At 36.5% G+C, this 15991-nt stretch overlaps 1 protein-coding gene across 3 annotated transcripts in view; it reads left to right on the top strand.

Moving 5' to 3' along the window:
* PSMA8 (proteasome 20S subunit alpha 8) overlaps positions 1-15991 on the top strand; it is a 41660-nt gene that overhangs the window by 15327 nt on the left and 10342 nt on the right. For 2 of the 3 annotated variants that reach the window (XM_032421449.1, XM_032421448.1), the window contains exons 3-4: positions 10160-10284; positions 13932-14054. In XM_032421449.1, coding sequence (XP_032277340.1) covers positions 10160-10284; positions 13932-14054 — 248 coding nt within the window. Of the gene's footprint in view, positions 1-10123; positions 10285-13931; positions 14055-15991 lie in introns of all 3 variants that reach the window. The other variant, XM_032421447.1, reaches the window with a different exon arrangement.

Here is a 15991-nt window from a genome sequence, read left to right as displayed (position 1 = left end):
CAAAGGCCTTACGGCAGAGGAGACAGCTGGGAGAGAAGGAGAGCTGAGGGGTGGGCCAGGCAGGGAGAGGCCCCATCTGTTGCCTGGTGCAGGTCAGGGGCAGTGTCAAGGCAGGCTCTTGCTTCATCACACTTGTCCTCCTCTGGCCTCTGTCTTTGCTCCTTCCTGTTCCCTGAGCCCTTTTCGCTTCTCACCAGAGCCAAGAGCCTGGGGCCAGCCCTGCCTCGCAACTTTAGTCTTTCCACGGCCTCCTTTAGTCTTTCTAGTCTTCTACAGGGCCTGGGGCTGGCAGTGGCAAGATGATTACTTTTTTAAGACAGATAAAGGCTATTTTTTGTTCAATAAGGCACATGTAGACCTGCTGCCAGCAGATGTAGGTCTGGGCAACCAGGTCCTTGAGTCTGGTCCAGTACATGGCCTGGAAGCTCTCCTGGATATTGGTGCTAATATGGAGGCCCAACTGCCTGCACAGCAAGCTGCAGCTCTCACCATTGGTCTGGAAGAATGTCCTGGCAGCTGACCCCCACCCAGGCAGTGTCAGAAAGCTGTGCCACAGGTAGCAGACCTTGTGATCTAGTTTGGCACTGGCCTTTGCTGTTGCTCCTGGCAAGGTGGCAAGGTCTCAGAGCCCAGGTACTACCAGAGGGATGATGGCCTCATGAGGCTTAGGACCTGGCTGAGCAAAGACAGCTGGGCCTTCTCTTGCCAGAGACAGAAGGTCTCTTGCTGGTCCAGCATCTGCGCAAAGACCACAAGGCTGGGCTGGCTTCGGAGCTGTCTGCTCCAGAAGGTCACGTCCGGGAAGAACTGCATGAGTGGTAATGGTGATCTGACACCTTGCTCAGGGTACAGCACAGCTGCTGGAGTTTCCCTGGCCACTCCTGGATGTTCTTGAGGAGCAGGAGCAGAAACTGCTGGAGATTGGTCTTGCGTGGCAGGCAGAGCTGCCCTTCCAGGCCAGCTCAGCACAGCAGCTCAGTTAGGCCCGAGAGGCCTAAAAATATATGTTATTTGACTATGTTATCAATAAGGCTTTCAGGCAACAGTAGGCTATCAGTAGTTAAGTTTTTGAGGAGTCAAAAGTTATATGCAGATTTCAGTGGGGGGAAGGGATTGGCACCCCAACCCTTGTGTTGTTTAAGGGTCAACTGTACTCCTAAAAAACCCATGGGTCAAAAAAGACATCAAAAGAGAGGCACCTGGATTGGCTCAGTCAGTTAGGCGTCTGCCTTTGGCTCAGGTCATGATCCCAAAGTCCTGGGATCAAGCCCCACATTGGGTTCCCTGCTCAGCAGGGAACCTGCTTCTCCCTCTCCCTCTGCTGCTCCCACTGTTTGTGCTCTCTCTCTCTCTCTCTCTCTGTGTCAAATAAATAAATAAAATCTTAAAAAAAAGGCATCGGAAGAGAAATTAGAAAATATCTTGAGACAAATGAAAATGAAAACACATCATATGAAACTTATGGAATGTAGCAAATGCAGTGCTAAGAGGAAAATTTGTGGCCGTAACTGCTTAATTTAAAAAAAAGAAGAAGAAAAATGTCAATTCAATAGCCTAACGTTATACCTTAAGAACTAGAAAAGAAGAGCAAACTAAACCTAAGGCCAGCACAAGGAAGGAAGTAATAAAGATTAGAGATATAAAAAATAGGAGAACAAGAAACAAAAATCAATAAAACCAATAGTTTTATTCTTCGAAAAGATTATCAATATTGACAAAACATTAGGTTGCCTAAGAACAAAAGAAGACTCAACTAAAAGCGGAAATGAAAAAGGAGACATTACTAATGATTTTACAGAAATAAAAAGGATTATCAGAGAGTACTGTGAAGAGTCATAAACCAACAAATGAGAAGAAACTGACACATTTCTTGAAACATACAAATTACCTGTTACTCAAGAAGAAATGGAAAATCTCAACAGATGTATAAGTAAAGAGTGAATCAGTGATCAAAAACCTCCCAATAAAAAAACTCCATGACTAGATGCTTTCTCTGGTGAATTCTACCAAACTTTTAAAGAAGAATTAACACCAACTCTCAAACTCTTCAATGAATTGAAGAAGGAAGGCTTCCAAACTCATTCTATGAGACCAGCATTACCATGATACCAAAACCAAAGACACTACAAGAAAACTATAGACCAATATCCCTTATAAATATTGATGTAAAAATCCTCACCAAAGTACTAGCATACCAAATTCAGCATATTAAAGGAATTATAGACCAATATCCCTTATAAATATTGATGTAAAAATCCTCACCAAAGTACTAGCAAACCAAATTCAGCATATTAAAGGAATTATATACCATGACCAACTAGGATTTATTTCTGGAGTGCAAAGATAATTCAACACATGAAAATCAATATAATATACCATACTAACAAAATGACAGACAAAACTTCACGATCATCTCAATTGATTCAGAAGAAGAATTTAACAACATTCAATACCCTTTAATGATGAAAACACTCAACAAACTAGGAATAGAAGGAAAAGATCTCCACATAATAAAGGCCATTTATGAAAAACTCACAGAGAACATCATAGTTACAAAAGACTGAAAGCTTTTCCTAAGATCAAGAAGTCAAGGATGCCTACTTTTGCCACTTCTATTTAACATAATAGTGAAGGTCCTAGCCTGAGCAATTAGGCAAGAAAAAAAAAAAAAAGGCATCCAAATTGGAAAGGAAGAAATAAAATAAAATCTGTTTACAGATAACATGATCTTGCATATAGAAAACCCTAAAGATTACACACACACACACACACACAAAAAAAAAAAAACTGTTAGAGGTAATAAATTGAACAAAGTTGGAGGAAATAGTGTCAACACAAAAAAAATCAGTTGTGTTTCTATACACTGACAGTGAACAATCTGAAAAGGAAATTAAGAGAAATAATTCTATTTATAGTAGCATCAAAAAGAATAAAATACTTAGGAATAAACTTAACCAAGGAGGCAAAAGACTTGTACACTGAAAACTATAAAACATTGCTGAAAGAAACTGAAGAAGACACAAATAAATGTAAATGCCCCATTTATTTAAAATCTCAAAATACCTTTTTAGGTTAAGTTCCACTCATAAGAATTTTAGCAACATCATATACCCAACGCTTCCCATTTAGCTCCTTATGCAGCTCAGTCAGTTAAGTGTCCCAACTCTTGGCTTCAGCTGAGTCTGTGGAATAGGAGAAAAATATTTGCAAAACTATATCTGATAAGGGATTAATTACCAGAATATATAAAGAATGCTTAGAACACAACAGCAAAGAAGCAGACACCCCAATTCAAAAATGAGCAAAGACTTTAAATAGATATTTCTCCAGAGAAGATATACAAATGGCTGATAAATGCATGAAAAAATACTCAATGTCACTAATTAGAGAAATGCAAGTCAAAACCACAATAAATTACCACTTCACATCCATTAGGATGGCTGTTATCAAGAAAATAAAATAAGGATTAACAAGACTGTGGAGAATTCCAAACTTTGTGCACTGTGGGTGAGAATGTAAAATGGTATAGTCACTATTGAAAACAATATAGTGATTTCTTAAAAAATTAAACATAGAATTACCATGTGATTCAACCATTCCACTTCTGGGTATATATCTAAAAGAACTGAAAGCAGGGACTCAAAGAGATATTTGTATACCCATATTTATAACAGTATTAATCACAATAGGTAAAAGATGGAAAAGCCCATGTATCCATCAGTGGATGAATGGGTAAACATAATGTGTTGTATACATACAATGGAACATAATTCAGCCCTAAAAAAGGAAGGAAAATCTGACGCATACTACAACATGGATGAATCTTGAAGACATTATGGTAAGTGAAATAAGCAGTCATAATGGGATAATTACTATATGGTTCCACTTATATGAAAATACCTGGACTAGTCAAATTCACAGACACAGGAAGTAGAATGGTGTTTGCCAGAGGCTGTGGTGGAGGGGGAATGGAAGGTTATTTCATGGGCTCATAGTTCAGTTCGGGAAAATAAAGTCCTAGAGATGGATGGTGATGATTTTTCGAACAGTGTAAATGTTCTTAACTCCACTGAACTGTTTTTAAACTTAGAAATGGTTAAAATGATAAATTTTATGTTATGTACATTTTACTACAATAAAAAAATTTTAAAGAAATCATCTTAGTATAAATGATATGGAATGCTTTAACTTCTAGTATGCATACTTTTATGACTTTAAAAATAATTTTAAAATATGAATATGACTTTTTAGCAGAGCAAAATAAGCATTTACTAATACACTTCCCCACATGTTAATTTATTTTTGTAATTGGAAAATGCCTAAATGTCTAATATTGGGGAACTAGCATAATCAACCATGGCATATCCAAGCAGCTGCTTAAAAGTATAGGCTCTAGAACCATACCAACTGGGTTCTAAGCCAGACTCCCTTGCCCACTACACCTGTGACTATGGGCAAGGTACTTAACTGCTCTTTGCCTCAGTTTAGTCTTCTTTAACATGAGGCTAATGATAGTATGTACCTTATTGATTTGTTACAAGAATTAAATGAGTTAATAGATAAGAAGCATTTATAACAATGTCTGGCATATATTATTAATATTACCACTACAATTACTACTACTACCATGTTATCATTCTTATTATTTAGTAGCAGTTAAAAAAGGAGGCATAGCCCACAACTATATAGTCAACTAATCTTCAATAAAACAGGAAAGAATATTTGATGGAAAAAGTCTTTTCAACAAATGGTGTTGGGAAAACTGGACAGCGACCTGCAAAAGAATGAAAGTGGACCACTTTCTTATACCATACACAAAAATAAATTCAAAGTGGATAAAAAACCTAAATGTAAGACAGGAAACCATCAAAATCCTAGAGGAGAAAACAGGTAGCAACCTCTTTGACCTCAGCCTCAGCACCTTCTCACTAGACATATCACTGGAGGCAAGGGAAACAAAAGCAAAAATGAACTATTGGGACATTGTCGAGATAAAAAGCTTCTGCACTGTGAAGGAAACAATCAACAAAACTAAAAGGCAACTGATGGCATGGGAGAAGATACTGTAAATGACCTATCAGATAAAGGGCTAGTATCCAGAATCTATAAAAAACTCATCAAAATCAACACTCAAACAATAAATAATCCAGTTAAGAAATGGGCAGAAGACTAAACAGATATTTCTCCAAAGAAGACATACAGATGGCCAGCAGATACATGAAAAAATGCTCAACATCACTCATCATTAGGGAAATACAAATCAAAACCACAATAAGATACCACCTCACACCTGTCAGAATGGTTAAAATTAACAACTCAGAAAACAACAGATGTTGGCGAGGATGCAGAGAAAGGGGAACCCTTTTGCGCTGTTGGTTGGAATGCAAACCAGTACAGCCACTCTGGAAAACAGTATGGAGGTTTCTCAAAATTGCAGTTGCACTATTAGGTATTTATCCAAAGGATACAAAAATGCTGATTCCAAGGGGCAAACACACTCCAGTGTTTATAGCAGCGCAGTCAACAATAGCCACATTATGGAAAGAGCCCAAATTGTCCATTGACTGATGAATGGATAAAGGAGAGTGATTATATATATATATATATATATAAATTTTACTCAGCCATCAAAAACAAGTCTTGCCATTTGCAACGATGTGGCTGGAACCAGAGTGTATTATGCTAAGTGAAATAAGTCAGTCAGAGAAAGACAAATATATGATTTCACTCATGTGGAATTTAAGAAACGAAACAGATGAACATAGGGGAAGGAAAGGAAAAATAAAGATAAAAACACAGAGGGAGGCAAACCATAAGAGACTCTATAGTTAAGAGAACGAACAGGGTTGCTGGAGGGGAAGGGGTGGGGGGATGGGCTAAATGGGTGATGAGCATTAAGGAGGGCACTTGTTGGGATGAGCACTGGGTGTTATATGTAAGTGATGAATCACTAGATTATACTTCTGAAACCAGTACTACACTGTATGTTAACTAATTGAATTTAAATTTAAAAAAAAAGGTCATAGAATCTATACGTATTGACACGGCAAAGTATTCACAATATATATTAAAAATAGTAGGTTACTGAATAATATGTATAATATTGTTTTGTTTATAACTTTTGGAATTATATGGTAGCTTTTATTCCCTCTGTTGGAATATTTTACAATGAATACATATCAGAAAAAAATATATAGTTTCATCTTGAAAAAAATCACATTCTTTTGTCAATGTTGTTGCTATATTGTACTTCTAATGTTTAGAAAACAGCCCTTAGGAAAAAAAAATCAAAGAATTTGAAAAAAATAATTCTTTCATGTGCCATGTAGAATTCCATTTAAAAGTAGAAATTTTACATTGTGTAAGTATTTTCAAGATTTTCAAGATAATGTTGTGGTATGAATTCAAAAGCACTAGAGGAGCACCTGGGTGGCTCAGTCAGTTAGGCATCTGCCTTCGGCTCAGGTCTTGATCTGAGGGTCCTGGGATCAAGCCCCTCGGCAGGCTCCCTGCTCAGCAGGAAGTCTGCTTCTCCCTCTCCCACTGCCCCTCCCCCCTGCTTGTGCTCTCTCTCTCTTTCGCTCTCTCTCTCAAATAAATAAATAAAATCTTTTAAAAAATAAAAGCACTAGATGGAGAACTTATTTCTTCTATAGATTGCTTATTTATAAACAGTGAAATTGCAATTTTTTTTAAGTTTTTATTTAAATTCCAGTTAGTTAACATACAGTGTATTATTAGTTTCGGGTATACAATATTGTGACAGGTTTTTCATTGTTGACTTCATTGTTGACTAACAATGACTTTCTAACAACACCCAGTGCTAATCACAAGTGCACTTCTTAATCCCCATCCCTATTTCACTCATCCCCCGACCTCTCTGATAACCATCAGTTTGTTCCCTGTAGTTAAGAGTCTGTTTCTTGGATTGCCCCTCTTTTTTTCCCTTTGCTCGTTTGTTTTGTTCTTAAGTTCCACATATGATTGAAATCATATTATACTTGTCTTCTCTGACTGACTTAAATTATTTTACTTAGCATAATATTCTCTAGCTCCATCCATGTCATTACACATGGCAAGATTTCATTCTTTTTATGGCTGAGTAATATTCTATTGTGTATATATATATACCACATCTTCTTTATCCATTCATCAGTTGATGGGACTTGGGCTATTTCCATAATTTGGCTATTACAGATAATGCTGCTATAAACATCAGGGTGCATGTATCCCTTTGAATTAGTATTCTTTGGGTAAATACCTAGTAGTGCGATTCCTGGATCATAGGGTAGTTGTATTTTTAACTTTTTGAGGAACCTCCATACTGTTTTCCAGAGTGGCTGTACCAGTTTGCATTCCCACCAACAGTGCAAAAGGGTTCCCCTTTCTCCACATCCTCGCCAACACCTACTCTTTCTTGTGTTGTTGATTTTAGCCATTCTGACAGGTGTGAGATGATAGCTCATTGTAGTTTTTATTTGTATTTCCTTGATGATGAGTGATGTTGAGCATCTATTCATGTGTGTGTTGGCCATCTGTATGTCTTCTTTGGAAAAATGTCTATTCATGTCTTCTGCCCATTTTTTAGTTGCATTATTCATTTTTGGGGTATTGAGTTTTATAAGTTCTTTATTTTGGATACTAACCTTTATCAGATAGGTCATTTGCAAATATCTTCCATTCTGTAGGAAGAATAAATATATTTAAAATGTCTATACTACCCAAAGCAATCTATACATTTAGTGCAATTCCTATCAAAATACCAACAGCATTTTTTACAGAGCTAGAACAAAGAATCCTAAAATTTGTATGAACCACAAAACACCCTGTATAACCAAAGAAACCTTGAAGAAGAAAAGCAGGCATCACAATTCTGGACTTCAAGTTATATTACAAAGCTGTAGTGAGGGAAAACTGGGCAGCAATGTGCAGAAGAATGAAATTGGACCACTTTCTTACACCATACACAAAAATAAATTCAAAATGGATTAAAGACCTAAATGTGAGATCTGAAACCATAAAAATCCTAGAGGAGAACACAGGCAGTAACTTCTTTGACATCGGCTGTAGTAACTTCTTTCTAGATATGTCTCCTTAGCCAAGGGAAACAAAAGCAAACCTAAACTATTCGGACTTCATCAAAATAAAAAGCTTCTAGGGACACCTGGGTGGCTCAGTCAGTTAAGCATCTGCCTTTGGCTCAGGTCATGATCCCAGGGTCCTGAGATCGAGTTTCACATCAGGCTCCTTGCTCAGCAGGGAGCCTTCTTCTCCCTCTATCTGCAGCTCCCCCTGCTTATGTGCTCTCTCCCTCTTTGACAAATAAATAAAATCTTTTAAAAAACAAAATAAAAAGCTTCTGCCAGCAAAGGAAACAACAAAACTAAATGGTAACCTATGGAATATGAAATTGCAATTTTCAATGCTATCTGTAAATTGAACTTGTTCTTTTTTTCCTAGCTATTTAGTATTGATTAGTGTAATTGCTATTTCTTATGTTAAACACAATCACACAAATGTATTACTTATATGGTTTGGCAAATTTATCACTTTTTTCTTGAATCAGTTATGTCACTACTCTTTAAATATACTTTCACGTTTCTGTAGTTTGGGATCATATTTATGTTGTAAAGGGGATATAACTTAGAAATCTCCTTTCTGATCACATTTTCTAATTGAGTATAGCTTTTAATCCATAGGATAGGTAAAGTTAATCTCTTTCCATTTCTTTCTCTCATATAACATTTTTTAAATAACTTTTTTAAACTATTTTTTAAAGTAGACTCTACCCCCAACATGGGGTTCGAACTCACAACCCCAAGATCAAGAGTCACATGCTCTACCAACTGAGCCAGCCAGGTGCTTCTCATATTTTGCAGAGAGAATAGAATCAGTTTCTCCCTCTTTAACTATCTGATTAAAATTTGCCCCCGACCCATGAGTGTTAGGGTGATTCTTAGGGGCATATTGTGACAGGTTCTTCATTGTTGACTACCATTATCTTCAGGGACTGACAATTCTTCCATTTGTAGAAACACAATTTGAAATGGTGTGGAAGTGGAAGATGAGTTTGTGAAAAGACTGATGGTTATGTGAGACATGACTGTTACAGAGATTTTGTGAATGCATTTTCCTGGCAGTGTGCTATTAAGAGAGTGGGGAAAGAAACAAAATGGCCACGTAAAGGTCAAATGCCAGAGAAGTCTTTAATAGAAATGTTTGCAACTGTTGTATTTAAGTTTTGGGTCAGTTGTTGTTTTTATAGAATCATTCTATTTCCTTATGGAAATGTTGAAAATTCATTACATGATGTTTTGGTATGGCAAAAGGAAGACTTTTCTTTTTCTGTTTTAACATTCTTGATTTTCAAACCCTTAATCTTGGATGAAAAGCTGAGAGAAATTACATGTCACAGTTACATTGAATGCAGTTTGAATTCAATGGATATGTGTTTGATAATGAAGTAATACTGTCTTCATAAGGAGAAATACAGCTTACTTAATGATTTAGGTAATGAATAATAATATTCATAATATAAATAATATTGATTTTGGAACCAGGATAAACCATCAGCCTTTGATCAGTCTGCCTTTGATATCTTCCCCAAAAATAGTTTTAAAAAATATGACTACAGAGATTTTTAGAAAATGTTTAATAAAATCTCATAACCAGACCAACCACTGTGAGTTAAACCATTTTGATCTTTGGGAAAATAGTTTACTTAACTTAGTGTTTAACTATTACTTTTTAAAACCATTTCTTTCTTTTTTTAAGATTTTATTTATTTATTTGAGAGAGAGTGAGCACGGGGAGGGGGTTGGTCAGAGGGAGAAGCAGACTCCCCACTGAGCAGGGAGCCTGGTGTGGGACTCGATCCTGGGACTCCAGGATCATGACCTGAGCCGAAGGCAGTCACTTAACCGACGGAGCCACCCAGGCGCCCCTAAAACCATTTCTTTAAAAAGTAAATAAGAATGCATCAGATTAAGTATTAAATGTTGGACAAGTGATATTCTGTTTTATAAATTATTTATAATGGACAGATATTGAAAAAAACAAATGGACATTATAAGAAAGATTTCATGGTAGCTAAAAAAAAAAAAACCTTTGGACAAGAAAAGAGTCATTCTTTTTTGTAATGTATTGCCTACTTTTATAGGACTGACTGCTGATGCTAGAGTAGTAATAAACAGATCCCGTGTGGAGTGCCAGAGTTATAAGCTCACAGTTGAGGACCCAGTCACTGTAGAATATATAACTCGCTTCATAGCAACCTTAAAGCAGGTAAGACACTATTCCAACAGATTTTGAAAGGTTTTCTTCTTTTGCCATCATTATGGTTCCTACCATGGGAATACTACAATAACTCCAGTCATTTAATCTGTTAAGTCTACTAAACTCCTTATTCCTTCTCACACTTACTTCATACACTCTTATTCCAGTGGACTACATTGATTTGAGCATTAGAAATCTCAATTACTATCAGTTCTAGGAATTATATTAATATTTCAAAGGCAGGGGTGCCTGGGTGGCTCAGTTGGTTAAGCAACTGCCTTCAGCTCAGGTCATGATCCTGGAGTCCTAGGATCGAGTCCCACATCGGGCTCCCTGCTCAGTGGGGAGTCTGCTTCTCCTTCTGACCCTCTCCCCTCTCATGTTCTCTCTCTCTCTCTCTCAAAATAAATAAATAAAATCTTTAAAATTTCAAAGACAGTAAATCTCATATTTTAAGAGGATTTCTATACCTCTAGAAATACAGTAATGAAAACTTTTTTTTTTTTTTACATGTTTACTAAAGAAATACCCATGGTTCTTTCACCTACAAACCTAAACACAACTGATCAGGTTTGGATATGACATGTTTCGTTTTTTAAGATTGATTGATTGATTATTTTAGAGGGAGACAGAGAGTGCAATGGGGAGGGACAGAAGGAGAGGGAGAGAGAGAATCTTAACTAGGCTCCACTCTCAGCACAGCCCAACACAGGGCTCAATCTCACAACCCTGAGATCATGACCTGAGCTGAAATCAAGAGTCCGATGCTCCACCTACTGAGCCACCCGGGCACCTCTGGATATGATTTCTGAATTCATACATATAGATGCATGGTTTGACATTAAGTATAGTCACTATGTATATTTGTATTTGTATTTGTATATTTGTTCTCTATCATTTTATGTGTCCTTTATGTATGTCAGCATAATCCTTATGCATACTTACCATTCTTACTAACCATATAATACTGTTTCCAGTTGCTCACTGGTAATTATTTAGATTGTTTCCAGTTTCTTTCCCTTTCTCATTGTCTTTCTTGGTTTAGTACTTCAATAACATTACTCTGTCTGTCACAGCCTTTATTTTTCTTTTTTGAATTATATTGTTAAATTAATTTTCAGTATGAGATTACTAGATTAGAGATTGTAATTGGTTTTAAGACTCTTGTTATATGTAGCTAAATTGCTTGCTAAAAAGATTGAACCAATTTTTATTGTGCAGCCAGCAATGCATAAATGTATCCCTGAAGGATCATCAGCCTTGGGTTTTCATTTTTCTTTTATTTTGCAAATAAGTATAACATAGTACTATAATAGTTGTTTTAATTTGTATTTTATAATTAGTAGTGAGGCTGATTTTTTTCCCACATGTTGGTTTGCTATTTTCATTTCTTCTAGTGTAAACTATCTTTCCCTTTGACAGGCACTCTGGTGATTAAGAATGTGCCTTCAGGAGCCAGAATTTGGGCGTTTTGAATCCTGGCTTTGTTACATCCTAGTTAGTGCCATGAGCATACTATTTAGCCTGTTTTGTCTTAATTTTCTTATTTATAGAATAAACATTTCAATAATACCTACTTTGTTGAGTTGCATTATGGATTAAATGACTTAATACATTTAAAGCATTTAGAACACTTTCTGGCATGGATTTTGCCATTTGTCCATGTAGAGATTTTTTTTAATAAACTATATATTCTAGATATTAAAGTTTTAAATTACATACTTACAAAAAGATACATTGGTGTTGTTTTGTTTTGTTTTCCATTTAATTTATGTTGCAAGTAAGTTCAACATTTTTATATTATTCTACTTTACTTTTTTATTTGCTTTGATTTTCTTAGTAGTTAAAAGGGTATCCACTGGGGTGCCTGCATGGTTTAGTCGGCTAAGCATCCAGCTCTTGATCTCAGCTCAGGTCTCGATCTCAAGGTCCTGAGTTCAAGCTTCCTGCTGAGCTCCACACTGTATCCACCAAAAAAGCAAGGTGTAGAACATTGTGTATACAAGGTTCCCAACTGTAGTTTTTAGTTTGTCTTCTAGAAGTATAAAGGCTCCGCATAGAACATTTAATATTGTAAACCAGTAACAGTGTGGTTGCTACTAGGAAGGGGTCTGGGGCTCTGCAACAAAAGAGATCCTTTAAAATGTACACCTTTTGTACTTTTACATTATTTTAACCCTGTGCAAGTACTTTTTCATTAAAGAAAAAAAAACATGGTTGATTAAACAAATAAAAGGGTCTCTGCTCTGAGGTATATTTAAAAAGCATCTACTTCATACCTCTGTGTGAACTAGGAATATTAGGAAATACAGAAGAATGAAGACATAAACCCTGTTCTTTTATTTTTTTAATTTAATTTAATTTTATTATGTTATGTTAGTCACCAATACATCATTAGTTTTTTGATGTAGTGTTCCACATTCTTTAAGAGTTTGTTTACATTTGTAGCCCAACTATTTGCATTCAAAATTGGAGGTGGCTAATAAAAATACATAATAATAAAATATAAAAATGAAAAAAGAGGCATGAGCTTGAGCTTTCTGTCAGGGCTGCCCTCTGCACAACTTCTAGGAGCACCAGTCTCAGAATTAGTGTGAATTCCACTTGTTGGAGCACAATCCGGGAAGTTCTTGGCACTAAAGTAAAAAGAAATACAATTGGTTTCCAGTGCCCTGCTGTCCGGGAAGAAAAAACATGCTTTTTCTTCCAGAGAGACAAAAGTTTCCTTGTTTGGTGATTGAAAGAAGTGTCTTAGTTGGGTTTTATGTAGAGATAACTCAGTATACAGTGAACAGAATGTACTTGATAATAATAGTATCAAGTAAGAATATTGATTATAATAGTAACAATTGTAGTGTCTCTCAAAGTAAACCTCAAGAACTTGCTTCCAAAGTACAGCTCACTAAAATCAGCTTTACTAGGTAGGAACCAAAATGGTGTACATATACAGTTCTCTGCTATATTAACAAGATTATAATCCAATTCTGTTACCAAAAGATATATAAAGCAACAAGAAAACAGTTAAGACCATATATAAGCAAACTTACTATTTTATTTTACACACTGTATACATTAATTTCATTAAAATTTCATCATGGATTGAAGTTCAGAAAAAGTCAGGAAGAGGATCTTAATAACATTTTAGCAGGAATGCTTTGCTATTAAAAATTTTTTTAAGATTGGGGCGCCTGGGTGGCTCAGTCGTTAAGCGTCTGCCTTCGGCTCAGGTCGTGATCCCAGGGTCCTGGGATCGAGCCCCGCATCGGGCTCCCTGCTCGGCGGGAAGCCTGCTTCTTCCTCTGCCACTCCCCCTGCTTGTGTTCCCTCTCTCGCTGTGTCTCTCTCTTCAAATAAATAAATAAAATCTTTAAAAAAAAAAAATTTTTTTTTTAAGATTATTTATTTGAGGGAGAGAGAGCACAGGCGGGCAGGGGGCAGAGGGAGAGGAAGAAGCAGACTCCTCACTGAGCAGGGAGCCCTACATGGGGGGCTCGATCCCAGGACCCCGAGATCATGACCTGAGCCGAAGGCAAACACTCAACTAACTGAGACACCCAGGCGCCCCTGCTATTAAAATTTCTTAGTTGATAAATAATAGTACTATTCTTTGTATGGCCTCATACAGAAAGTAGTTATAAAAACATTTTATTTTTCAGAAATATACACAAAGCAATGGACGAAGGCCTTTTGGCATTTCTGCCTTAATTGTAGGTTTTGATGACGATGGTATCCCAAGATTATATCAGACTGATCCCTCTGGTACTTACCATGCTTGGAAGGTAAGTCTTGAATTTGTTAATATATTTTAGAAGTTGAATACATGTATTCACAGTAAATGTTTTATCACTTTCAGGGACATGACAAAAATTATGTTGCATTAAAGTATTGATGGTGGTACAAACTTTATGTAACCATTTAGCTAGTCAGAAACTATGATGATTTTTGATGGATAGAAAAACACTTTGGTTTTTTTTTTTAAGATTTTATTTATTTATTTGACAGAGAGAGAACACAAGCAGGGGGAGCAGCAGACAGAGGGAGAGGCAGGTTCCCTGAGGAGCAGAGAGCCCGATGCGGGACTCAATTCCAGGACGCTGGGATCATGGCCTGAGCTGAAGGCAGATGCTTAACTGACTGAGCCACCCAGGCACCCCAACACTTGGGTTTATTAATCAAAGGGTCTTTTCCTTACTTTGAAAAGATGTGACAAACCTAAGTATATATAAGTGGCCAAATAAGAGATATATCCAATTCCTATTCATCATTCATTCTTCCAAATAAGTACTGCACCATACAGATACTTGCTTTGAGTAGAAATAGTCTTTGCTTTTAATATAGAATTAAATGAGCATTTAAACCCCATAGTGAAATATTGAACGCATTCTCTATTCTAAGAGAGTTGGAGTACCCCAAACTATGACTCTCTATTTATATGGCAGTACATTACAATTGTCTCTATATAATTCCTGAAATATAGTTTGTTTTCTGGGTAAGTTGTTATTCTTCTTTCATTACCCCAATACTTTGTTTAATGGTACATTCAAATCTAATACAAAAGTCTAGGGTCTAGGGAAACTAGTAGCAATTTCCAGAAACAAATTTTTGTATATTTTAATATATAAAAATAGAAGTACATTATAGAATCTAAATAATTTTTACTTTATTAAAAGTGTCAAGGGGCGCCTGGGCGGCTCAATCTCTTAAGCCTCTGCCTTTGGCTCAGGTCATGATCCCAGAGTCCTGGGATCGAGCCCTGCATCGAGTTCCCTGTTCAGTGGTGAGCCTGCTTCTTCTTCTCCCTCTGCCCCTCCCCCTCACTCGTTTTCTCTCTCTCTCTCTCTCAAATATATAAATAAAATCTTAAAAAAAAGTTTAAATACCTAGGCTTTAAATAATTTCATGAAGTGTTTATTTTACTGTTATTAAAAGCCAAATAAATTAATGGGAAATATCGCCTTGGTCTTTATGCCTGTTTTAACTAAAGGAATTGATTTGAGCTGACCACACTCATACTGTTTTATAAACCAATTAACCAGGCTAGTAAAACAGTGGATTATATTCTTGCCATCAAGACCTGGATACTGTGTTAGCTGTACATCTTCTTTTAAGCTAACTAGACAAACTAATTGGTAATCAGAAACTATGAATTTACCTACTGCAAGTACCAGACTTTTTTGTGCCAATTTAAGATAGCTTTTACATGTACTAGATTTCTTATGCCTCCCAAATCTATACCTTACACACAACAAGTTACTACCCTCAGTCTTTCTCTAAATATTCTAAAGTGTGCCATCTTCGGGGCGCCTGGGTGGCTCAGTCGTTGGGCGTCTGCCTTCGGTTCAGGTCATGATCCCAGGGTCCTGGGATTGAGCCCCGCATCGGGCTCCCTGCTCGGCGGGAAGCCTGCTTCTCCCTCTCCCACTCCCGGTGCTTCTGTTCCCTCTCTCGCTGTGTCTCTCTCTGTCAAATAAATAAATAAAATCTTTTAAAAAAAAATAAAATAAAGTGTGCCATCTTCTGTTTGTATTAATCATTACATCATTATACTTCATTTCAATATCATAACATAGCAATTTCCAAGTTTACATAATTTTCCATTTTAATTTGGTTGCTCCCTAGGGTCATACAGAGAAGCATTTTTATTTTTTATTTTTTTTAAAGATTTTATTTATTTATTTGAGAGAGAGAAAGCATGAGAGGGGGGAGGGTCAGAGGG

Source organism: Phoca vitulina, unplaced genomic scaffold (genome assembly GCF_004348235.1).
Source record: "Phoca vitulina isolate PV1807 unplaced genomic scaffold, GSC_HSeal_1.0 scaffold24, whole genome shotgun sequence".
NCBI lineage: Eukaryota > Metazoa > Chordata > Mammalia > Carnivora > Phocidae > Phoca > Phoca vitulina.
This window is presented reverse-complemented; position numbering and strand designations above follow the sequence as displayed.